General features: G+C 32.0%; 1 protein-coding gene across 4 annotated transcripts in view; it reads right to left on the bottom strand.

Moving 5' to 3' along the window:
- Positions 1–676: 676 nt before the first annotated feature.
- The window catches only part of LOC129805550 (neurotrimin-like), a 73,247-nt gene continuing 47,703 nt past the window's right edge, over positions 677–26,220 (bottom strand). For 3 of the 4 annotated variants that reach the window (XM_055853535.1, XM_055853536.1, XM_055853537.1), the window contains exons 5-10: positions 23,697–23,855; positions 13,652–13,780; positions 13,448–13,585; positions 2,009–2,158; positions 1,804–1,947; positions 677–1,687 (exon numbers count right to left, since the gene is read on the bottom strand). In XM_055853535.1, the coding sequence (XP_055709510.1) occupies positions 1,569–1,687; positions 1,804–1,947; positions 2,009–2,158; positions 13,448–13,585; positions 13,652–13,780; positions 23,697–23,855 (839 nt within the window). In that variant the 3' untranslated portion in view covers positions 677–1,568. The remainder of the gene's footprint in view (positions 1,688–1,803; positions 1,948–2,008; positions 2,159–13,447; positions 13,586–13,651; positions 13,781–23,696; positions 23,856–26,220) is intronic. The other variant, XM_055853538.1, reaches the window with a different exon arrangement.

Here is a 26,220-nt window from a genome sequence, read left to right as displayed (position 1 = left end):
CTAACTATATCTTTATAATACTTAAGTTTGCAAGTAAAAAAAATATTAAAAAGCACTAAAAAAAAGTTTAAAATATTGCAAAATTGTTTTCATTACTACGTACTGAAATGAAATTTGTTTATTCAATTTATCGACCAGAAATATTTATCCTCGAATAAAGGTGATACGAATAATACGTAAAATGCGAATGTATAATAAAAATGTTTAAAGAGCTTTTCTTCCCCTTAAAATAGAACAAAAGAAAAAAAAACCATTCCTGTAAAGAATCTCTTCTCTAAATGTGGGACTCTCAAAGAACAGAAGAGATTTATAGATATAATAAATTTAAGAAGAATTAGTTGTGATTCAAATGACAAAAAGAATATTCCATTACTAAAAAAAATTGTTGTGTAAATGTTCTAGAGAAATATTTGTAAATAGGAAAATGGAAAAAATGGAAAATGTAAGAGAAAATATTTATAACTTTGCCCAAGGAAACAGTAAAGTCACTAAATTGACAATTTTAAGAGGGTATTACTTTGTGGATTGAAGAGAAACTCGCGTAGTGAGAGGAGAAATGAAAGATTTATATTGCTTTTGCTACGAAATTTTCTGCTTTTTTTCAATTTTTATTCAATTGACTTTAGCCACATTTTTCCTTTTTTTATTTCTTTCTTTTATAATTCGGTGAATAATCTTTTGTCTTTTTTGTAATATATTACTTGGAAACAATTCTTTTTTTTTCGATTTTATTTAAAACATAAAGTTTTTCTTCACAGGAGATTCTCTTCTTCTGCTAACTCCTTAACTGTTAGTTAATTCCATAGAATTTACAAGTATATTAGGTTTAATTTAAAAGTCTATTGTAGGAAATGAAAAATCACACTATAATGTATAAAATTTACGTATTATACAAATAAGGTGAGATAATTAAATAATACAGAATATATTGAGAAAAAAAAGCAATATTTCCATGGTATCTATTAAGAATTATGGAAGTTCAGCAAATTTCGTGTATATCAATAGTCTTTTTCGTCTGATTACTTTACACCTGCATTGAATATCCTTTTTACAGCATAAATGTCTCCAAGAAGGAGCTCAAATCCTCAACTTTTTCCCCAGAGATTTTCTCAAACTCAAATTTTCACATAAAATCTATCTTAAGCATAATGTGCTTGAACTTTTTATTCTTTTATACGATGGCGGGGAAAGAGTCTCTTAAGTTTTTGCCTAAAATACCTTTTATGATATGTATTCTCATAATAAAATTAGCCTTTGAACTTTACACTCGCATGTGATGCACCTAACAAGATCAAAAAGTCTTCATCACACGAAAATACATTTTGCTGTCCGGAGCAAAACTTAAGTAAATTTTAACGTCTATTGCAATGAATTTTCTTCAACGCAAAGTTGCCAGCTATATTCCATGTCTTATTGGCCTAATTACATTACTCTTTATCTAACAATTCGTATATATATTTCTTCAAAATATATTTACACTATCTCTCATCTAAATTTAATTCCAAAAACCGAGCTCACGATAACATACAATTAACTGAGGAGCTCTTTCTCCTGCCTGCGAATTATCATCAAAGTTGAGCAAAGCGACACCAAATTGTGAAGAAAATGATGGTGATGATGTGAAAAAATGTCCTGATACTCGCGGAATTGCGATAATTAACTTCATTGTTGCCCCTAAGAGCGATATCTGCAACAAAAAACAACGTGTTACTTCAAATGCTCTTCACGAAACTGATAGAAGATCTAAAAGAAAAAGTTGTTAAAGAAATAGCCGGAAATTACACCAAAGTGCAATTGCCCAACCTGTCCTTTTACCATCACCATCCACAACAATCCCATCGACAATTGTGTTAGCCTCCAAAAGTCCACTACCATCTTTTCGCAGCATCTTCCCTCGAGATCTCGCCAGCTGACTTTCCCCAGAGCTCACTGTATGTGGAGGAATGGCTGGACAAAAAAGTTCATTAGAACTTGATATTCTTCAGAGTTCTGGCAATTAGGCACCTACCATAGAGTTTTATGGTCCCATCTGTGTCTCCAAGACTATTCTTAGCGACGCACTTGTAGGATCCAAAGTCAGACTGACTCACAGACTTTATGCTGAGCTTCATCACCACTTTGTAGGCATTGTCCAGAAGTACAGGCTCGAATTTTCCACCTGATTGAAGAGAAGAAAGATTGACGTTTTTTTATAGGCTATTTTTGAATTTTTAATTTAAATTTATTTAATCTCATTCTTGGCCTTTCCCACTCCCCATGCGTCCACCGCCGTCTTAGCGTTGATTCCAACCTCCAGAACTAAACGGTTGAAATGCCCTTTCTCGGTTTTACAATATGTTTTATATTTCATTAGGGCTAGGCCAGTCAAAAAGAGAGAGCAAGATTGCCAAGCTAATCTAATCAGCTGTATAGTAATTTAATTTTAACCTAATTTTATAACTTCTCATAATCACCAAAAGTTATTTCCAGAAGGTATTTTCAAAGGTATTTAGGTATTTCCAAAAGTAACAGTAAACATAGAATCTTCTAAATTGGTTACCCCTTTAAGGATGACCCTTGGGCACCGGCACTGGTATCAAAAAATAAAATATCCAAATAGCCCGAAAGATTTACTTTTTATATTTGGGACACCAGTGTTCCATTCGTCCTTAATGCCCTAGACACACTTACGACTAAAGTCCACACTGAGAGAAAAAGGGGGTGCGATTAACTTTTTTTCCTAGTAACTTTTACATTTTTTAGGTGTAAAAATATATCAACATTTTTTAATGTTAATTTTACACCTTTTAAAGGGTAAAATTAACATGAAAAAGGTTTAATTTGACCCTTAATACACTTAAAAAGGGTAATATTTACACCGATTTCGGATCAATAATGCAGGGTAAAATTAACATTTCCGGAATATTATTTTAACTTTTTCGGATTTCTCTCAGTGCAGAGACAACTGCACGAGGATTAGCATTCACTGGTATCCACAAAACATAACTTTCCTGGGTTTTTATGCAGATATTTCTACTAAAATGCACTAATACTCCCCTTAAAAAGAAACAATTTGTAATATCATGTCTCAGTACACGTGCAATAATTATTGTTAATTGCAATTATTTCTGAGGTGGAAGTTAACTCGCGACTTAAGCCAATTTAGGCGATTCTAGTGAATAATTCTTGTTATTATACGTGAAATGTGAAATAAATTTAAAAGTAGTTTCATTTTCAAAAGACTACTAGTGCATTTCAATAGAAATATGTCCATAAAAACCCACGAAAGTTATGTTTTGCGAGTGCCAGAAAATGTTAAGCTTCGTTTGTAGTGTGTCAGGAACTGACTTCGTAAGTGTGTCCAAGACATAACCCTTTAAGGATGATTGGGTCACCCCTGCCCCATAGAGATAATCATTTTTCATGACTTACCTAAAGTCATTTTTTCCTAATGTTTATACGTAATCATAAAGTAAAAGGTTGTGAGAATCTAGAATATTTTTTGCAGATCTCCAGCTTTTTGCTATTAGTTAATATTTAAGCTCAAAAGTGACGAATATTTATATGACCACACTGATAAATAATTTTTATTTATTTTTAAGTTTTTTAAACATAAACCTCTTGACACTAGAAACTACAACTATTCCATAATATTTTTTTTATTAGAGTGGAAATTATTATTCATTGATATTGCCAGAGAAATTACTTAAATTTTTGGGCTACTTTTGTCCCTATCGTTCATAAAGGCAAAAAAATAGACCGAATCAGACTCTATTAGACTTTGCAAAATTATTTGTAAGACTTTCATAAATTTTGTTTATCGGTATAATTTTTATAGTTGATTTTCGGTCTGTAAAAACTGCCTCACCCAAAAAGTTACCTGTTTAGAGAGTAGGATTAAATTATTAAAATCAGTAAATTACAATTCTATAATTCGACATCAAAAAATATAATTGAAAAACAGGGGATACGAGGATAGAATTGGAAAGCGATAGAAGTAGACACTGGGCTGTCATAGTTTTTCTTAGAAAAAATAATGAACAAATTATTCATTGAAATATTTATCAGTCTAATTTAAACAAGTTTTTCACAAATTCTAAATAAACAAAGGAAAATTACATTTGCTGGCGAATTCTGCCCCCGATTTCCCCTAATTACTCTTTCCGGTGCTAAAATTAGACAGAAAAATAAAGTTTTTATCACCGAATAAGATCGGAAAAATATACTTTAATTGGTTTTAATTAAAAAAAAATTAAATTAAAAATCAGGTTGACATCCAACGGAATTAAATTCAATGAAATTCACTCGAACATATTTAATTTCAGAGAAATTCTGGCGACATAAAAAAACCGTCGATCCAAGAACATTTGCATTATAGAGCAAGAATTCTAATTCATAGCGAATCTAATTTAAAAATTACGGTTTATAATTTTAACTAAAAAAAATACTTTCAGTCTCAATTGTAAAACAGTAATTTATCTATTCTCAAGTTATATTTTCAATATTTTTAAAAGCACTGTATAAAACAGTAAAACAAATTAAATTTAATCAGTAATTAAAAAAATAAAAGTAGTGAAATTATCATTATTAGTTTAAATAAAGAGTTTTTTATTTTTTTTTGAATAAGTGCAATTTTAAATATATATTTTTGAATCTTAATAGCTCTCGTTAGGGAGGTGGATAGACAACTTTTTGTTTTAATTGAATGCTCTTAGACCCAGCTATTACTGATGATTTGGCATCATCAAATTTCATCCATCTATTGATTTTAAACTACTTGTCGACATTTCTTTTCGTTCCCTTTCCCAGAACCGAGTTGTATTTCACGAGAACTTTCCGAAACATCAATTTTTTTTCCAAATTATAACAATTAAAACCGGAGAAATGACCAGTTAAAAATTCAATTTTTGACGCCTTCTAGCTCGTGTTCGGGGGGTCATGGGGCCTAACTTTTTGAGACTGATCCATGCCATAGGGGCTGAGTTATGGAGAAAACAAAATTTTCAGAAAGTTATTTCCACAAAAGCATTTATGATTTTTTGTGATTTTTTTATTATATTTATTTTTTTTTATTTTATGTATTAATTATCCCAAGAAGCAAAACAGCTGCCTTATAGAACCAGGTATTAAACAAGTCTTTTAGTGCACTTTTAAAAGACTTAAAGTCAGAATTTTCCGTTGAAATTCCTATAGAAGCCTTTAAGATCCTTAAGAGTGCGCCACTTTACTTATAGTCATCTCAGTGATGGAACCAAGAGCGTTATAAGCAAATAAAAAGATTTTTAGTTTTATAATGTTTTACTTAGGGAATTCTACAAGACTGTATTCAGAAAAAAATGCTTCTTGGGATATTTAGTTGATATTTGTGTAACTACAGAACAATAGTTATGGTAAGAAAACAAATCAACGATTATCGTTATGATGTTTTATATCGTGCAAAAGAAATAAGGAAAGTTTTGAATTCTTAAATAAAATCAATCTCCAGTTTTCTCTTCAAATATTTAATGCCATTTATATAACGTTTATTTTATGAAGTTGCTCAATTTTTCCGAAACTAAGAAATTTTATTTGTTGTTTTTTTTAAATAAACCCTGTTTTAAATTAAGTAGCATTATTGTGATATATGGTCACGGTGGTCCCGGTATGCATATCTTGTAAAACTAAATTGATAATAATTCTTGATCATAAAATTATTATTTTATGCTTAATTCACCAATTTGGGATTATGAGAAGAATATTCCTGTATTTTACATCTAAATGCTTTCTGAAGCTTCTAAATGTTTAAATTTACAATATTTTGAATATTAGTAGTTTGTGATATTCAAAATGTTATTTGAAGTATTAAATTTTTAAATTTATTTTTAATGAAAAAATAATTACATATCCTTTCAAAAGATTTGAAATTATTTCAATTTATTAACCCATTCAGTCAATGTACCAGAAATACTTGAGATAGAATGTTCATATTTTGGAATTAGTTTCCTACTGATGAATAGATGATTTTTTTTGAAAAGAATTTTTTTTTATCTATTATGGGGGCGCGGGGAGCCCCTGTCAAACACACGTCTTAACGGTCACCGAATTTAAATTCTGTACATTAATTCATTATAAACTCTATTGCTTTAGATAGAGTAACTATCCAAGAAAACAAATTGGCAATCGGAATTCAAATCAGGAAACAGGAAAAAGGCCAATTATAATAAATTCGACGGGATGTCGAATTTCTCGTCCGCCATTTTGAGCAAAAATTTTTCATGACCTTCCGCGAAGGCAGAAAACAATAACAAAATCTATTTTCATCTCTGTTGGAATATTTTTCCTAAGTAATTGATGAACTAAAGTTATTAAAAATCCATTCCCGACAGCAATTTGAGTATCAGTTGCCCAGGAATAAATCATCTAAAATCACTCAATTTGCGTATGATGTATAATACCATGGTAAGGAATGGGTTAAGTTAGTTGTTTTATTTTAAAACCTTGCATTATTTTTGTGTTCTTGCTAATTACAAAAATTTAAAAACGTTATTTAATTTGCTTCACAGTCTTTATGAACGAATAGAATGATCTAGCTAGGTATATTTTCTAGCTAGTGCAAACAATGATCCCTTTTGAATAAATTCATTTTTTTTTCAAACATAAATAAAAACAATTCCAGGGAAAACTCTTTGTAGAAACAGAAAGCAAAGAATTCAATTAGAAATTGGAATTATTGAAAAAGTCTTGTGCCCACAACTCCTAGGAGTCTTTTGCCTTTCGTGGGCTAAAAGAGAAAATTGGCAGCCACTTATAAAGTGAAGGAAAAGCGTTTCAAGTGAAAAGTTTCTTAATTTATTGCCAACCGTCTTCTAGATTCTCCACTCAATTGAAGGGAAAAATTGAGGGTAAATCACCTTTTCACTCGTCATATTTATAATGAAGCTCCCAGAAGGTTCTTTTGCTCCACTTGGTAGAGATAACGTGCCTTTTTTGTGGCCTAACCACCCTCTTCTTTTCACGCTCCTCTGAGTCGCCAATTTGTATCACTTGCGAGTTTTCTGCCCTTTAGCCCCTGTCTTCCCACCCCCTTCAGTAAAGGTGCTGGAAAATTTTGCACCCTTGTCATTGTACGGCATAAAACGTTCATATCAAATCACAGAGACACTTCTTGTAAATTGATAATGATGATCGTGGTGTTATTTCAAAATTTCTCCACCCAATCTCCTAAGAAAAAGGGCTCCATGTCTGCAGAAACACACCTTTAAACGTGATTTTCGCAAGAAAAATTGTTTTTTTTGTTTCCTATGATTTCTATCTTGGCGCATTTTTCTAAAGAAAATGTTGAAAAGGGATATGAAAGAGATTGGAGAATTTGTTGTGACATTTAATTTTATTAGTTGAAAAAGTTACACTGAGAAAAAGAAACGGTAAAGGCGGCACTTCAATTAGGTGTAAAAACAAGCACATTAAGGTTGAAGCACATTGAGCAATAATGGGTAGAGAGGTGGTCTATGTGACGTCCACAGACGGAGACTATAGGCGCAATTTATAGGTAATGGTGTAGGATGAAAAACTTCCGAGACCCAGAATGATACTCAGCGGGAGTCCTTTAAAAACACCTTTATCCTTTCTAAAATGTACTTATTTTGACATGGTAATACTCAAGATCAGCTGAAGAAATTTTAATGAAATTCGGTATGGGGTTAGTGTATGACTTAAACTTTTAATTCATACATACTACCTCCTTCCCTAACCCCGCCTTCCAGAAACTCCCATACAAAATGGGGACTTTTTCATCGTACCACCTAATTGATGAGAAGAAGAAATCCGAAACTTGAAAGAAATGCTCGTAAATCAGATAACCTACAAAAATGTTTGTATTTTTTCACAAACATTGTTCGTCACATCTGCACTTAACAAGCATTTTTCGTTCTTTTACAAACATTAATTTCTTACATTTTTATTTCTTTGGCAAAACTTTACGAACAACTCACAAAATTTTACGAACATTTTTTTTGTGTATTTAATAACATTCACGAACAAAAGTTTGTAAAAGACCAAAGAATGCTCGTCAAGTGATCGTGTTACGCTCAATGCTTGTGAAAAAGTATAAACTTTTACGAACGGTTTTGTATGTTAACCTTATAACCACAAGACAATTTTCTCTGACCGAAAATCAACAATAAAAATTTAACCGATAAACAAAACTTGTGAAACGTCTTACATCTAACCTTCGAAAAACCAACAGAGTCTAAGTATTATTTCTTGCCTCTATGAACGATAGGGACAAAAATATGTTGAAATACGTGAATGTTAACTTGCCATGTCAACTTTGTAAAAGTATTTTTTTTCAAAGATTACACAGCCAATGAAGAAGCATTTCTGCCGTTTGGCTTCGGAGGCTGGTCAACAACGCTAAGACGGCGGCAGACGCATGGTAAGGGGGGAAATGTAGAGCTTGAATAAATTTATTATTATTAAATAGCCCAAAAAATTAAGTAATTTTTCTAACGATACCAATGACTGATAATTTTCACTCTAATGAAAAATATTATGTTTGAGTGTTGTAGTTTTTTGTTCCAAAACGGTTTTGCTTAAAAATTTGAAAGTATAAAAAATAATTAAAATCAATTTTCAATATGAGAATTTAAAAAATTGTCATTTTTGAGCTTAAAAATTTACTATACAGCAAATAGCTGGAGACTTGCAAAAAATATCCTAGATTCCCTCAACCTTCTACTTTGCAAAAACGTACAAACATAAGAAAAAATAATTTTAGGTGGTCAGGAAACATTATTTTCTTTATAGGACACCGGTGTTCCAATCGTCCTTAAAGGGTTAAACGATTTACGAGCATTTCATAAGTCCCCAGTAGGAACTCACAAACATTTACGAACAATTTTACGAAATATTTTTTCTGTGTAGTTTACCTATTAAGGTAAGAATCAAATAACAAACCAGAAATTGTTTAGATTTTGTATCTCATACGAACTAAAGATCTAAGGCTAGTACGGGCTTCAAACCTAAGGCTTAGCCATATGGCTTAACTTCTCTTATTTCTTATCAGTCACGATTTTTTGGGAAAATATGACTTAGGACTGAATATTATGGATAAACGATCTGATTAATTCCGAAAAATCAATAAAATTGGTTACAATTTTGAAATTTGAGACCTTCGAGAACGGGGCTAAACCTCATGTCTGAAGCCGTCCTAAGCCTTAAGACTTAACATTTCTAATTTCTTATTAGTCAAGATTTTTGAAAAATGTTGATATAGGATAGGATTTAGTAAAGGCAAATGACCAGTTAGATTAAGAAAAACAAATAAAATTGGTCGCTAGGATTTTTGAACTTTCGGGAATTGGCCTCTAGTCTAAACTCTCTAGTCTGGAGACCGTTTTACGAAGTTCTAAGTAGACGTAGATATCAGGTCTATCGATAAAGAACCTCAGAGTGTCGATTTAAACTTTCAAAACTTTAAAATTTATATTACAATTGAGAGGATTTTTTTTTAATTTTCCGTTAGGATTTGGCGATAAAAACAAACTAGGGTAAGTGTGCCTAATTCCGGCCAGCTTGCAATTTCGGCCACATTTTTCGTTCCTCGAATTTCCATGAACCTCTCGATTTTACGTACTCTAGAGATTATACAATGCAAAAGAATAACAAAAAATGTAGCTTCGACAAACGAGATGTCGTGAAAAAGATATTGGAAGAATTCCCGAAGGGCAAGGAACTATGAGAATGAAGGTGGCCGAAATAGGGTACCAAAGCTATGTCTATATTTTTATTCATTTTAAAATGTATTAAGAATGATTTTAGAGTAAATATAGACAATAAACTCCTTATAAGGTTCCAAGCAATACTCTTTCAGAAGAAAGAATAAAAAAAAAATCAATTTGAATTTAAAATATTACATTTCAAACTTGAGACTTTGAGGCTTGCATGCAACTATGCCGAAATTTGGCACACTTACTCTATGTTATGAATTACAGAATTTTTATCGTTTAGAGCTATGAAAACTTCTTTCCGTATAAAAAGTGTTGGTAATTTTGTAAGAAGTCGTATAGCAATTTGAAATCTTTTCTAATAATATTCTTATATCTCCCATTATTGTCGATATGCTACATTATTTATACATTTTCTAAAATATTTTTATTTTCGTATAATTTCAGCAAAATGTATAAAGTATTTGCAATTAATTTATCAAAAACATTCCCTTTGATTTGTTTGGCATAGTAGGGTCAAAATAAACTTTAAAGCAACACGAAGCATTATGGGATATTTTAAAAGCTCCAATTGAGCTCATTATCGTACCACTTTTGGCACATTTTCGTCCTTTCTAGGAGGTGGAGTTGGGAAGAGCTTTAATTTCTCTCGCGAGAGTAGCCATCAATTAAAATTCCGTATCAATTCGCTGGCATGTTGAAATTTCGCGTAATTCACATTAATTTGACCACTCACCCCAACGATTCTAAATCACAGAGTATAGAAACTCAATTGGACTATTGGACACATTAAATGAAATCCCTGATGTTTGTGCGTGGGGTCAAAAACTACACCATTTATACAATTATTTCTATGTAGAATGATGCTTTTTATTTATTATTCAAATTATAAAATGTTGTCAACTGTCATTTTGTGATCAGCATCAAAATTATCCTATCCCTTGACACTTAACCTATTGATATTCTATCAGCAGATTAGTTGCCACGTTTCGACTATTTTGAATAGGAAAACTAATGTTATTTTCCATGCTGTCCTTTTAATTGCTTTTAGAGATTTCATGTCCAAACTAAATAGTAGAAAGATGCCCGTGTAATTTTAACATCAACGAAATAATCGACAATTTATTCAAACTATGGCAGAAGATCAATATGCTATGTTTTGATATGACACGGATCATGGAGTAAATAGTAGATTAACAAACAACAATTATCTTAACAAATCGCTTAGCAAATTCTAATCAAAATATTTACCACTTTTATCAATAAATGCTACCAAATTCTATATTGATTAAAAATTTTATAGATCTTCATTTTAATTGTGAGAAAATCATGCTATTGACTTAGGAATGTATCACAACTTTGTTTCAAAAATTTATCAACTTTTAATGATTATTATTAAGAATTTTTATTTATAGAAATCATGAGGGTTGCTTTTAAAGAACTTGTTGTTGTACCATAAATTTAATTATTTAAGATAATTTAAATTGATTTGCATATTACCTCATGCACAACACCCCATACATTTATTTAGAAACATAGGAAAAATTTAGTCATAATGAAGCTTGGGACCGTGCAAAACATGGGCAATTTCCCATACTTTACTTCTGGAAACACACAATTTGCGATATAATAGCATATGATGGTCTATCAATAATTTTATTAGCAAAATACTTGAATGAAAATATCTAATTAGGGTAAGTGTACCAAAGTCCGGCCAGCTTGTAATTCCGGCCACAGTTTTTGTTCTTACAATTTCCATGAATTTTTAGTTTTTGGATACTCTAGCTTTCTAGAGATTATACAACGCAAAAAAATAACAAAAAATATCGCTTCGACGAGCAATATGATCTGAAAAACACATTGGAAGAATTTCGGAAGGGCAAAGAACTATGAAAATGAAGGTGGCCGGATTAGGCCACCTATGTCTACAATGCTATGTCTACATTTTTATTCATTTTAAAATATATAAAGAATTATTTTAAAGAAAATAAAGACGATGAGCTGTCTACAAGGTTCCAAGCGACACTCTTTATAAAAAAAGTAACAAAAAATCAATTTGTATAAAAAATATTACATTTCAAACTTGAGACTTTGGCGCTTGCATGCAACTATGCCGAATTTTGGCACACTTACCCTATATAAGATTACCTAAAGTAAAATGCTCGACATCTACAAGATAGTATGGTCGCCATGTCGATTTGATGTTTTTGTCCACTATTTTGAATAATTGTCATAATCTGAAGCTCATCCGATTTGACTACAATTTTAGTATGTAATAGCTGATGTCTTGGCTTTTCACAGCGTATCTATGTTGCGGTCTAGGTCAAGAAAATGTCTCATACAGGCTCTATAATAATTTTAAACACCCTTATGAATACACATTTATGGGACGCTTTCTTTATTAAAACCATCATCAAAAAGATAGCAGCGTTACCGTTAGATGATAAGGGCTAGCAAACCATCCAAGAGAAAATTTATGTTTTTACTTATGACATCATGTTATTTCAGGTTCTGAACAATTGTTTTTGCAAAGATAAAAAAGATTTTCTTTTTTTTCAAATTTTGTAGGGTCGAAGGAACACCTCTTTGACAGGAACCCCTATTCACACTTTTGCCAAAATTTTGAAATTTATTTTATGCATCCAATAAAATCTAAGTAATTAATAAATTAATCTGCATTTTTCAATAAGGATAAATGTTCGAATTTCGTATTCAAAATGGTACAAAGTAGGGTGTCAATAAGTCCTGATACGCGTTCTTAAAGTGTCAATAGGTGTTCCTTTTACCCTACAAGCAAATGGATATATAAAACAAAAGCCTCAACTATTTTTAATGCTTTTAATAGATTTTGTTTGATCTTCAAATAATCAAGGTTAAATAATTAATACCGCTTTCAAAATTTGAAAGTTGGAGCCTCTGTATAAGGGTAAATACCTGCTCTAGAACGATACATAGATACGTTCAGTAAAGGTCTTAACATCAGCTACGACTTACTAAAATTTCAGTCTAATCGGATGAGTTTTTGGTTTTGGTAGTTATTCAAAATGGCGGATAAAAACGTCAAATCAAGATGGCGACCACGCCATATTGCAAATCTCGAGCATCTTACCCTTATATATGAAGAACTTCCATGTTCTTTTTTTTAAATATTGTTAATTTGTTTTTCTTTAACGGGGACGAAATTACCCGCACCTTTTTCAAAATTCAAGCCCTTTTCTTGATTTTTTTTAACATTGTAAAATTTTATAAAACAAATCCTATTGGCATAAAGTCCATTCATCAGCAACTGAATAAGAATAATTTCACCTATTCACAGAGAATACAATTTCTGTACAAATGCAAAACTCATTGGATATTTATGGGGTATTTATGATAACAGCGTAATAAGAAGAATTCTTCAATATAAATTTTCTAAAATTCAATGAAGAGACCCATTGAAAACAGAAAATATGGCATAAGACGACCAATAATTTATTTTCAATGATCAATTAATAACTTGTCTTTCACCCATGTTTAAACCCTTTCTAAAAGACTCTTAATTGGAGTCAATTACCAATTACTCGCCTTACTCGAGGTATGCTCTCTTTGTGCGTTTGGGTTGAAAAGTCACCCTCAAAAGATCCCTTGAATACAAACCCATCCTAATTCTTGTGTCCGCAATCAGTAATGTTTTTTCTGGAGTTATTTGAATACCGTCATGGAACCTCATTTACTTGTTACTTTTTCCACCCCTCCTTCCCTTCTGAAACACCTCCAGAAATTACCTTGCGGAACGATTTCACCCTTTTCACGTGTCCAGTAATTAATGGACTTGGGATATGCTTCAGACTGACATTCTAGGGTGATTTTTTGTCCCTCAAGAGCACCAACGAGCTGGTTTTGCACCCATATCATCGGCGGAACTGCAAGAAAGAACCATGAATTAGTGCCAAACGTTAGGGGTAGGTATGAAAAAAAACCATTCTCACAGTGAATTATGAGCATTATTCTTTTGCTGACAGTTGGCGGAACTCCATTGGAAGCGATGCATAAGTAAGCCCCCATATGTAATCGATTCACGCGTGAAATGGTAAATGTGGATCCTTCCACACTCAGCACTGAAAGAAAAGAAAAGAAATGCGTCAGAGATAATTGAGTTTTCACTCTTCACCTCCACTTTCCATTCTTTTTTTGCTCTTCTTTTCGATGATTTTTTTTTCACCGTGGAAAATTAGCAGCAATTTCAGCAGTGATTGAATCTTTCATGTCTCTCGACCCCATAAGCTGTCTGTTCCTGTCGCCCCATTTCCACTCCATCATCACCCCAAATTACTCTAATAATCTCATCCTCAAACACACCCTACTCTTTGGGGTCGAACTCTTGATACACTGCGGACAATTAGGGGATGAGTTGGTGTAAATAAATGATTTCGTAATTGTCATAATCATTTCTTGACGCGTAATTAATTCTAGAGCTAATGAAATTTGTTGTATGCCCGGATTATAGGGATTATGAGCAGGAGAAGAGCTTTATGTGTCTATTTGTTTATTATTCTTGTATCGTACAAATATCTATCAGTTATTGATATTAATACCAATTTTCCATTATTGATACTCTCTCTCATCCGGAAATTTTTCAGAGAGAAATTTTAACTGTTGGTTGATTTAGAAAATTGCAATTAATTTAACTGAAATTTGATTAGGATCTATAACAGTGTTATGATTCTGAACCACCCTCAATTGGCTCAATTCAATTGACGCGTAGCTCAATCACGATTTTCCTGCTGGAACTTTATCGAGAAAGTGATATTAATCCCTCATTTTTTTACCCTCCGAAATTATAGGGGATGAAGGTAGAAAACTTCACCTCCTTTCAGGTGTCATGTAATTCGACCACGTTAGAAATAGCGATTTGGCACCTGCAAGGGACCCTCTATTCGTCGAACCAAAGATCATAAGCACGATCTTTATTTTTCCCCACTCATAATTAATTAATTTTTTGGTAGGGGAAAGTATGGCACTTTTGAATTGGGGTAGCTATGAAATTAGACTTTTTCCTATTTTTAACCGGAATTGAGCACTTAATGTAATGTAATTTAGCTAAATTATATCATGGTAAGAAAAAGTTTCATTTAAAAATTGTTGAAAAAGCCCGATTTCAAAGGTGTTGCATTTTAAAGGTGCATCACGTCTTCCTATACTTAAAATATATATGGCAGATATTTCATCCGTAAAAGAAAGAACCATGAATCCTTTTTATTAACGTTTTTTAATTAGAGGTATAATGTCTTAAATTGAATCTCAAATTCTAACAACGTGACGAACGATTAAATTGAAAATTTCAAATGTATGATTATGTATTTATACACACATTATAATCGTTCTAAATAAAGGGGTGACAAAGCCTCCCACACAAGAGGTAGATAACGCTGCTGCTCACGGTTCACTTGAGCGCCGATCTATCGATCTCATATCGGTCTACCACAAGTAAGTTTACAGGATTAGTGTTTCCAGTGCCACTCGTGCCATCAATCCACTGGAGTTGTCTAGAAATTCATGATGTTACACGAGCATAAACGAATATTATACTACATAAGAACGAACTGACACTTAAATCTGCCGATTTTTCCGTAAAAACGTGTCGGTCTGTTGATTTTTGTTAATTAACGGCTTGTTTAACTTGTCGATCTGTCAATTTCTGGTCAACTTGTGTCCATCTGTCGATTTCTTAACAAAATAATTCCAATATGTCAAATTGGTACCTCCAGATCGGCAAAATTTTGCCAATCGCCGCTCACGATTCACTCTGTGAGAGTCACTTATTCACCCCTTGGTCCCACATTTTGCTAAATGATTGAACTCATATTTAAGACGCTATACATCAAAAGTACTTTCGCACCGTTCACCGTTTACCGGTTCGCAATCGATTTGAACTGATTTATCAATCACTCAAAACAAGATTCCACAAAATAGTTTTAGTAGTAACAAAATTGATTTTCGAACAAATTTTACTTGTCGGATCATTACCGGTTTATTATTGGTTCCCAACCGATTTGAACCGATTTATAAATCAGCCAAAATAGTTATAGAAGAGTAATATAATTGAATTTTGGATAAAAATTACATCATAACCGATTGGAATCAATTCAGACTTGTCACGAATTTCAAGACCTTTCCAACGAACTTAAACATGATGCCATTCGGTTGAGAAATACGCTATCTAGGGTCTATTTAATACTTGACCTTGAAAACCTGTTATTTAGAATTCAACTGTATTTTCGTATGAACAATCATCCATTTGTTTAGTCTATAAAACATTTACAAAAAATAGAAAACTCGCACCACGCGTTTTCAAGTTATCAAAAAAATACATGATTTTGGAAGGGTAGGTGGAAAATGAGGGCCTTGTTAATGATCCCATGGTCGATTTATAGGAGTCCCTGGAAGGTTCCGTCTCTATCTTTAACCCTTTAGGCTCTAGGCATGGTAACTGCCGGACAGACGGACAAATAACGTGACATAATTTCTCAGAAATCGTATGAAATGCGAAGATATCATAAGAAATGTGGTACCCGGGGGGAGGGGGGGTGGTGAAAGATGCAATGTTGGGAAACAAAAGTTTATAAAAAAAAGAAATTGGCTGTTGATTCAAAGTACAGTTTAAATAATATAAATCTCGTTATTGTTAGAAAATATTGTTCGAATTTGGGAAATGAGAAATGCCATTTATATGCTTACTTTGCAAATTTTCGAATTTGAAAAACTTAACATTATGTTTTTAATGGCCTTGCAATATCAAAAGTTAGAGAAAAAACTCTGTAGAGTATTTTATTAACCGAATGAAGTCATGTTTAAGGTCAATAAAAAAAGGTTTAGAAAAGGTTTTGAATTCTCCGATAAGTCTGAACAAATTATAGCGTACAAAAATCTTTGAAATCCTCGAACTTGTGAGTGTTATTCCTTTCCCCATAAATTCGACAACTAAAGAACTATTACGCAAAGCAAAGCTACTTTTGGGATAAAATGATGTAATTTGAATTGTTTTTATTTATTCATGCCCATATTTACAAGTTCGTCTATTTCACTAATCTGAGAGACTTTGTCACCGCATTCCCATAAGGTTCAACAGTGAAATAATTAATTCAAAACCCATTTTAGAGGTTTACCTTTCGGTTTACCATCAAAATCATTAGTTTAAATAGTTTCCTCATTCCGCTAAGCTTTTCATATACTGTATTTTGTATATTCCTTTTATATAATTGATTTTCAAAGATAAAATTTATTTTATCTTTGAATGGACCAATTTTATTCTCAACTTTTTAAAATAGGATGGATATTTTTTGCTCAATTAAATCAATACTAATTTTCTTATTACCAAAAAGAACTATATTATAACATAAAAATTTCGTAAACTTTAAAATTAATTCTTAAAGTTTTAAAAGATATTATTATCCTATTAAAATTGAGATTTCTATCTAAACAAACCAATTCAATGTTGGGCTGTGAGCTCAACAATGCAGAATATTTACATAATGTGTTCTCGGAAGTATTTAGGGGCAAAACTTTAAAGGAAAGTTGTAAAACAATTTCACTTGCGGATAGTACAGAACTTCCTGGAAGGCCAATTGAAGTGTAAGACAAGAAGCAATTGATACCTTTGTGGTGGCGCTTTATAGATAATTTACCTAAATTGTGGGCTCTTTGGGTGGGTGTAATTAAATAAGTGTAATTACATACTAGAGTACGATGTAATTTAATAACACAGCACTACTGGGAAGATTAGACCATAGCACGGAGAATTAAATCGTTTCAGTGAAATTTCCTCAGTGGAGTAGATTTTGGGGTTGTTTCGCGCCAATCTCTAGTGCATAGATGTTTATTGAGGCATTCGCCATGCTTTTGGATACTCACTGTGTTATTGGAAGCTTCCCAATGAGGGGGTATGAATTTAGCAACAAAAAAAACAATTGTTTATTGACAATGAAAACACGCGCGAACGCGGCTTAAGTAGTGATATGGGAAACTTTGCACGTGACACCGATGGAAAAGGGAAAATTACATTTTCTGCAATTTTATTGTCTAAACAACCACCCCCGAAAAAAAAATTTCAAATGGAGAATGAGCGTGTAAGAGAAATCAGAAAAAATGTTAAAGAAAATCACCATGAAAAAAGAAAACCTTTCAAGGGAGCCGTCATGATTGGCAGTGAGGGTTTTAACGGTTTTAACACACGTCTTGCTAAATGATAATAGTTGAAAAAAAAACGAAATAAAATTAAAATTACTCTTTCAAGGATCATAGGTTTCATTTACATTCAATTATCACGGAACATGCTCTTTAAATATAAAAAGATATCATGAACTCATCAAAATTGAGTGTACATTCTCAACATTATTGATTAATGTGAAACGGTCTATAGATTTAATAGGGCTTATTTATGTGATTACGTGCTTTAATTTCTTAACAATAGAAATTTTTATTCAAAAATTTTATTTACCAATAAGAATATAATTTAAATAATATAATAAAATAAATAATTTATCATAGCATCATCATATTATAGCATTAAAAAAAATAATTTATCAGGTTTGGCATGTCACTGCTATTTTTTATTGTTTAAAATTTCAACATCATAGCGAATTGGGCTTTAATTTAGGTTCGTATAATCATTTTGGCAGTTTGCCGATTTTTATGAAAGGAGAGTCCTATATTCATCAAAATCATTAACTTTGCAGCGCTTGTAATTTAAGTTAAGGAATTAATTATATAAATCTGCTTTTCAAAGAAACTTTTCAGAAGTTTTGATTTATATAAATTTTCAAAGTCTAGAAATTATTTACTAAAGTCACACAATTGACCATTTTTATTACGTGACATCATTTCGTGAAATATGGAGATAATTTGAAATATGTTGCCCCACGGTCACTTACGAATACGATTTTAAGATAAAACCATCAGCGCATAACCAGACTAAACAGCAAACATAGTTTTACAATCAAATTTTCTCGGAAAAGTCCTTTTTCCACTGAAAAGCAACAACGTTATAGGCGAAAAGTACTTTTGGCCTCTAACAACATAAGATTTTCGACCTTTGGAGTTTCTTAACCCTTTAACAACGAGACAGTTTTGGCTAACCGAAAATTAGCAATAAAAGTGAAACCGATAAACAAAACTTATAAAACGTCTTACATCTAACCTTCGAAAAGCAGAGTCTGATTTGGTGTATTTTTTGTCTCTATGAACGATAGGGACAAAAATAGCCCAAAAATTTAAGTAATTTTTCTGACGATACCAGAGACTGATAATTTTCACTCTAACGAAAAATATTATGTTTGAGTAGTTTCCTTTTCCAGAACAGTTTTGCTTAAAAAACTGGAAGTATAAAAAATAATTAAAATAAATTTTCAATATGAGAATTTAAAAATTCGTCATTTTTAAACTTAAAAATTTACTATATAGTAAATAGCTGAAGACTTGCAAAAAATATCCTAGTTCCTTCAACCTTCTACTTTCAAATTACGTACAAACATAAGAAAAAAATAACTTTAGGTAGTCAGGAAAAATTATTTTCTTTATGGGATACCGGTGTTCCAATCGTCCTTAAAGGCTTAAGAGGCATGTATGGCGGATATATTGACCAATTTGACAATTATCTAATAGGATCTAGTAATTTTCCTTAGTTCTTAAGATCGATCGCCATCAAGACTTTAATTTTTCCTCTATTTTTGTTCGTTAAACATTTTCCCCAGATTGTTTTAGCAAAAATAAATGTACAAGTTTATAAAATGGAATTTAATTTTTTAATTATAGTTAATAATAAAATTATTAAAAGTTATCAGCCTTGTCGAAGTAAAATATACTAGCTCTAAATTAATTGAGTGGAATTATATTTATTTCCAGCCTAAAAGCAAAATTCTAATTCTAAAAAAATACTTAGAATAAAAAATCAAAATATCGATTTTTATATTGGCAAGAAAGGACGTTGTGAATTTTTTTCGAGACTTCTTATTTTGTTGAGTTTCTTTAGGGATTATGGGGTGGAGTTATACTTATTTCCACCACTGTATGTCCAAATCGTCCACAAAGTTAAAAAAAAAACACCATTGTCCATTATGGCCTCTAAACACTAGTTTAAATTTTGCTACTAGGCGAAGGTTTTCAAGTTTCGTACACACTCTGGCTTTGAACACTTTGAGCCCAAACAGAAGTAGATTTTGATTCTCCAATAGTGTCTTGGATAAAAGGAAAATGGAACTTTATTTGCACAAAAAGTCGTTGATGTTCGAAAATTCAAATTCAATTTCGAATTTTCATACTAAATTTTCAAACACGGTGGGGAAAATTTGCCATTTATTTCTCATTCTTTCCGTACAGAAGTAGATCTTGAAAAATTCGAAAATCTATTTGAAGATCCAAAAAAGAGACTTTCTTACTTCTTAATACTTTTGCAAGTTGGCGGTAGTTACATCCTGTTCGAATTTCGAAGTGCTCAAGTGTCAAAATGTGACGGTCTTCACATTGTGTGTGAGGAAGAAAACAGAACAACGACGTTTACTTTTCCTGCCCCAGTATTTAATCACTCCATATTCACTGAGTAACTGTTTCGCCGGCTTTTTAGTGTGATATTTGATAAATTTCCCCCACCGTGTTTGAAAATTTAGTATGAAAATTCGAAATTGAATTTGAATTCTTCGAACATTAACGACTTTTTGTGCAAATAGAGTTCAATTTACCTGTTATCCAAGACACTATTGGAGAATCAAAATCTACTTCTGTTTGGGCTCAAAGTGTTCAAAGCCAGAGTGTGTACGAAACCTGAAAACCTTCCCCTAGTAGCAAAATTTAAACTAGTGTTTAGAGGCTATAATGGACAATGGTGTTTTTTTTTAACTTTATGGACGATTTGGACATACAGTGGTGGAAATAAGTATAATTTCACCCCATAATCCCTAAAGAAACTCAACAAAATAAGAAGTCTCGAAAAAAATTCACAATGTCCTTTCTTCTAGTAGCAAAATTTTTGATTAAAACCTGGCGCAATTATATTATTTTGGGTTTTAAAGTCTTTGAAATATCTAATTTTAGGAATTGAAATCCATTATGGTTAAAAGGTTTATTTGTCTATTTGGAAACAGCCACATATTTACCCGGAAATTGCCTAGAATTGAGAAGCTTTTAAACGTTCTACTATTCAGATGAAATAGTCTGCCTCATAATAAACCAATGAAATTTAAACAAATATTGTTGTATTAACCGAACTCTGTAACTCATGAACAGTTTATATTCAGTTGATAATCTTTTTGTAAAATGGTATTACAATTCTATATGCAATTCAAATATTTAATTGACCAATCCGTTTCTATTTGAATTTTTTTTCTATATTTTCATGTTTTTTATTTATGTTTATAAGAAAAGTTTTGAGATGTTGTTTAATAAGAGAAAGCATTTTTTAAGTACTGCTGATGATAAAATCATCTTTGAAAAGTTTATTCTCATTTTATATTTAATCCATTAACGTTTCTCTTTATTTGAACAAAACCATCACGTATATTGAGTTCATTAATATAATAATAATATATTTTGATTTGAAATTAACTAATTATTTTTATTATATTGAATTTAAATTTCCAAGTATAATGCCAATTTCCTTTAATCTGTGTCATGAAGGATATTTGAAGGGAGAGAAGGGTGCCTCAATGTGAACTGAGAGGGTAAAATATCCAGTCTATAATTAATTATTGGATTTAATGTCACCATCAACAGCTTCCCAGTCCCAAAAGTAGAGTCATTAAACACTCAATTATGGATTAGGAAATGAATAAAATTTATTTGAGGTCTCACCAGGCACACGGAGGAAACAATAAAGGGGCCAATTTTATTATTTATAGCAACACATTGGCAATTAATGATCCCAATACACGCGTCACGAAATTTCTTGCCAGACTTCCAGAGTCTAACAAGAAACATTTTGGGGGAGAGATTTTGGCCATCGTCAATTAGATGATAAAATTTTTTATATCCGCGACTGCTTACTCCATCCCCCGTCCCACGTCCCCAAGACCAAGGATGGGAAAATTGCATTAAAAAGACACTCCATTTCATTAGTTTATTTGGGAGAAAGTGTTCCACTTTCTCATGGGTTCTGCAATGTGGAAGCAAACACAAATTGATGTCCATCATCAATAAAATATTATCGTATCCACCCTCGCGTTGGGAATTTTATTATTATTAACAATATCCCCTGTCGAACACCATAAAATTGTCACCACTTTTTCACCAAAACACCATCCTGCTTAATATTTAACCAATTTTCCACCATCAGCGACTCGTTTATGGCAAATTATTGTTGAATTTCAATTCCATATTCATTATTCCATCTCAGGGACTCTTCGGATCGTAAATTGTTTATTAAGAGGCACCTTCAACCCTTTTTTTTTAGGTATCTAGAAGCCTTTTTGTGAATGGAGAGGAAGAAGATAATCTTACATTCCACCATCAAGCATAAGCTGCACGCAGGACTATTTTTAAATTTGTAACGGATAGAATGTTACTTGCTGCATTTGCATTACATCTGCTTTTCTGTAGCTGAATTCAATTTATTCACACATGATTCATGCAAAGAAATTGAATAGCATCAGTATTGATTGACAAATTTCCTCGAGTAATAAAATTCTGGATATAATGTCAAGTACTGGTTCATTTTGTTCATTATTGATATTAATATCATTAGGCATTGACATTGAATTTGTTTTAAATCAAAACATAAAAGGGTCTTATTTGTTCATTATCGATTTCTCTTAAATTGGTCAGGTATTCAAAGTCCATTTTCCCAATCTATAGTCTCAATATTATATTTATAAATTTGTTCCTTGAACTTTTAACTTATAGGGGAGACTAGGGCAAAAAGTCGCAAAACGGATATTTTATTTTATAACAAGCTACTCAAGCGCTTCAAAAATTTCCAATTAGCGCAGTTTTATGGGAAATTTACCGCTCTACAACTTTGTGAAAGTAATTTTCCTCTATTTTGTAAGGAAATACGTTTATCGAGCTGATTTCTAAAAGGTAATTTTGTGACCATTCTCAAAAATGCTGGGGCAAATAGTACCAGACATGGGGTATTATCATATTTTGATTCGCTTCATTACAGGCTTCCGTAAATTTGAAAAAATGCCTAGATAACATATTTTCATAGGAAATTTATTCCTCTACATCTTTGTAAAACACAATTTTTTCTATCTGAAAGATAAAAACGCTTTTCAAGCAATTTTGAAAAAAAAACACACACAAAAGACTGCAAATCGTTTTACCAATGCAAACAACAAGCGGCGAGACATGATAATGACGATTCTTTTCGCCGTGTGACATCAGAAATTGCTTCAATTTTTGTTACTTTTTGCTCTATACCTTTTGTTACTTTTTACCCCAAGTAGCCATTTTTAATAAAAGGATTTCTGGAGAAAAAAACTTTTGTGAAATTCTAAAATAGATAGTGGATTCGTTTTCAAAGAATCCAAGTTATTTAGAAAATATTCACCAGTGCATCAATTTTGGAAAATAACTATAGGTAATAATTCTTATCTTCTGCAAGTAAAATATTTCAAAAATAGGGCTAAAAATTTCGATATTTTTTATTTTCTAAATTTCTTGTTAGAATTCTAAGAAACTTACAACATTAAAGAAGGTCAATGGAGGTTATCTATAGAAAAAAATTGAGCTGCTATCCTTTTTACCTTGGAATATATTGAATTTTAAATTTTTCGATTTGTGACTTTTTGCCCCAGTCTCCCCTACCTTTGAAAAATTTCTAACAGTCAGTAAAAATTTTTTTTAGAGGTGGTAAGCTTTTAATAAACGTATATTCTTAACTAATTATAAAAAAAATTGGCAAAATGGTAATATTTTAAAACTTTTCAATGTCAAAAAAATCGATATATTCCTGTAGTTTGTCATCACTGGTGGCGGGTGTCTTAAAAGTTAATGCATCTGGTGAAATATTCAAATGAATTGGAAATTTTATGAATAAAGTGTTACCTTCTGATCCACCAGGAAGCGTGATTGGTTCACCGCCCTCTCGGCGCCAGGTGATTGTGGGTGTTGGAGACCCAGTGGCAGCACATTTCAGTGTCACGTTGCTACCCTCCCTAACTACCATGTCCGTGCTTGTGGGATAATCCAAAATATCCGGTGGAACTGCGTGCAAAGTAAAAAAAAAGAGCCAAATCATTGAAAAATTCTTCTCCCAGAGCCGTATATAAGCTCTTGTCACAACAAGGGAAGCAAATTGTGACCAGAGGGATAGCGCATACATGAAGACGGAACAAATCAACCAGAAAATCTTCTTTTCTCCCCTGAAAAGCTGACACGAGGAGCACTGTGCAAGAGAAAATTCCCAAAATGATTCCATTCCCATTGGGATGTCTCTCAACAACTCCCTGGTGAATTGACGTAGCCCCCATTGTTCTTGCATGTCTATCTAGAAGCCACAATTCCGTGTCATTTTTTTTTTGCTTTAGTGTGTGCATCAGCAATTTCTGTAGGAGTGGGCAGAAAAGAAGGATGAGATTTGTCCAGTGGACAGCATAAATAAAGCCCCTCAACAATCATCAACAGCAATTTCCAATTGAATGGCGGGGAGAGACCATTTATCAAAATATCCACCCATTGGGTATTGAGCTCTTTTTTTATGCCCAACCACCTCTTGTTTTTCTTTCATTTGCTGTTCCGCGCTTTTTTCCCGCGCAAACTACAAAATGTCTCAATAGAAAAGAGAAATGAAAAGTGGATGAAGTAGTGCATTGCAATCCATTAGGGTTTAGCAATGATAGTTTTCATGGAATATTTCATGTATTTCTTTTTAGAAATTTATACAGGGAGTCCCGGGATTATGTATATCGGGATTATGTATAAACGGGATTATGCAAATATATCTATGCATCTTTGCCTATCACTAGAAGCTTGTGAAATAATTTTTGATATACTCCTAAATGTATGCAATTTTATTGAGGTGGTAAATTTGAAATGCGTAACTTATGGCTCCGGCACACCTTTTAGATCAGGAAAATTTCACGAAGTCAAAATTCGACTCTTTTTCTTTCTCACACGCTTTGCATATGTCTATCTCATTCTCTTGTACTCTTCTTCTTATTTTAAACATCACACCAAATTCAATTTAGCTCAATCGAATTTGAAGAGCAAAAGAATGAGATAGACATTGCAAAATGTGTGAGAAAGAAAGGGATGCGAATTTCGACTTCACGAAATTTTCCTGATCTAAAAGGTGTGCCAGAGCCATTATGAACCGTTGGCGCTGAAAATAGCCCAAGAAATTGGTGCCAACAATATTTTGTATATTTTACGGCGTTTCCTTAACTTATTCAAAAGAAGTCTCCTGAAAGTATGCAAAATTCCTGTAGGCATAAATCCGTTTCGCGTGCTTTTTCTCGGTCCCGAAAAATGCATAATCCCGAGCCTCCCTTTAGAGCCTTTTATTCAAGATGACAAAAAAGGATGTGTTGGCTTGCAAAACCTATTTTATAGATTAATTTTTAATCAATGCTTTTCCAAATTTCTGAATTTAAAAACAGTTGTAAAAATAAAGTCAATAAAGAAGATTAGAATTTTACTGTGATTACTATTTTAATAAGTAATAAATTATTACTTCGAAGTAGTATACAATAAAATTTTAAACAGGAATAATGAGATAATAGATTTCACACCAAAACAATTAAAAAACTATATACTGGAACACTCTGAACTACTAATTTGCTCTATTTTCTTTTTTCTTTTATTTTTTTCTGCATTTTTCTTTTCCTTTTGCGCTTTCCCACGCACGTCGAACTATTGTAAACTAATGCCCAAAGAAATTATATTATGTACAGCCCCATAATGCATTTATTTATGTACAGGGACATGAATTAAATAAATAAATAAATAAAATAGTAATGAGTGGCTGTTGGACGAAAAGAAAGGACAGAAAACTAATCTGAACTGGAATCTTACGATAAGCATTTTTACGTCAAATTCAAATGTAGAAACTGAGATTTACATAATTTTTATTTATTCTTACTTATTTTTAACTTAGTTTTACTTTTAAAATTATTTATCCCCTATTTGACATTATACTGACAAGCAATGAAAACCAATAGAATTTTCACACTTGACGCGTCATTTTATAGTCATTACTTAGTCGCTTTGACGTAAAATAACTTCCATACTGAGCGACGTATTGTTTTTTTTTTTCTTTTTTATTTTCTGTAGTTCGACTTTATAAAGAAAGTCAAAAGACTTCTTTTTGGAATCCAGATTAACGATATGGGAAGATAATTTTCCATAAAAATGCTACTTGGGTCATACGTGGTCTAAAGATAGTTAAATTGAACAAATATTTTAGTAATAGGGGGAGGTGGGGCTACTTTGAGCTGTGGGCTAGATTGTTATACGACTTTTTCGTCTGTTTCTAAATGAAGCTGGGCCTTACAATTATTTTATTTAGATACACAATTATTTTGTCTATCCAAATTACATCATGTTAAAACCCAGTTTCCTTTAGAAATAT

The sequence above is a fragment of the Phlebotomus papatasi genome, chromosome 3 (assembly GCF_024763615.1).
Source record: "Phlebotomus papatasi isolate M1 chromosome 3, Ppap_2.1, whole genome shotgun sequence".
NCBI lineage: Eukaryota > Metazoa > Arthropoda > Insecta > Diptera > Psychodidae > Phlebotomus > Phlebotomus papatasi.
Note: the sequence above shows the minus strand (reverse complement) of the source record. Positions and strands in the feature narration are given on the sequence as shown.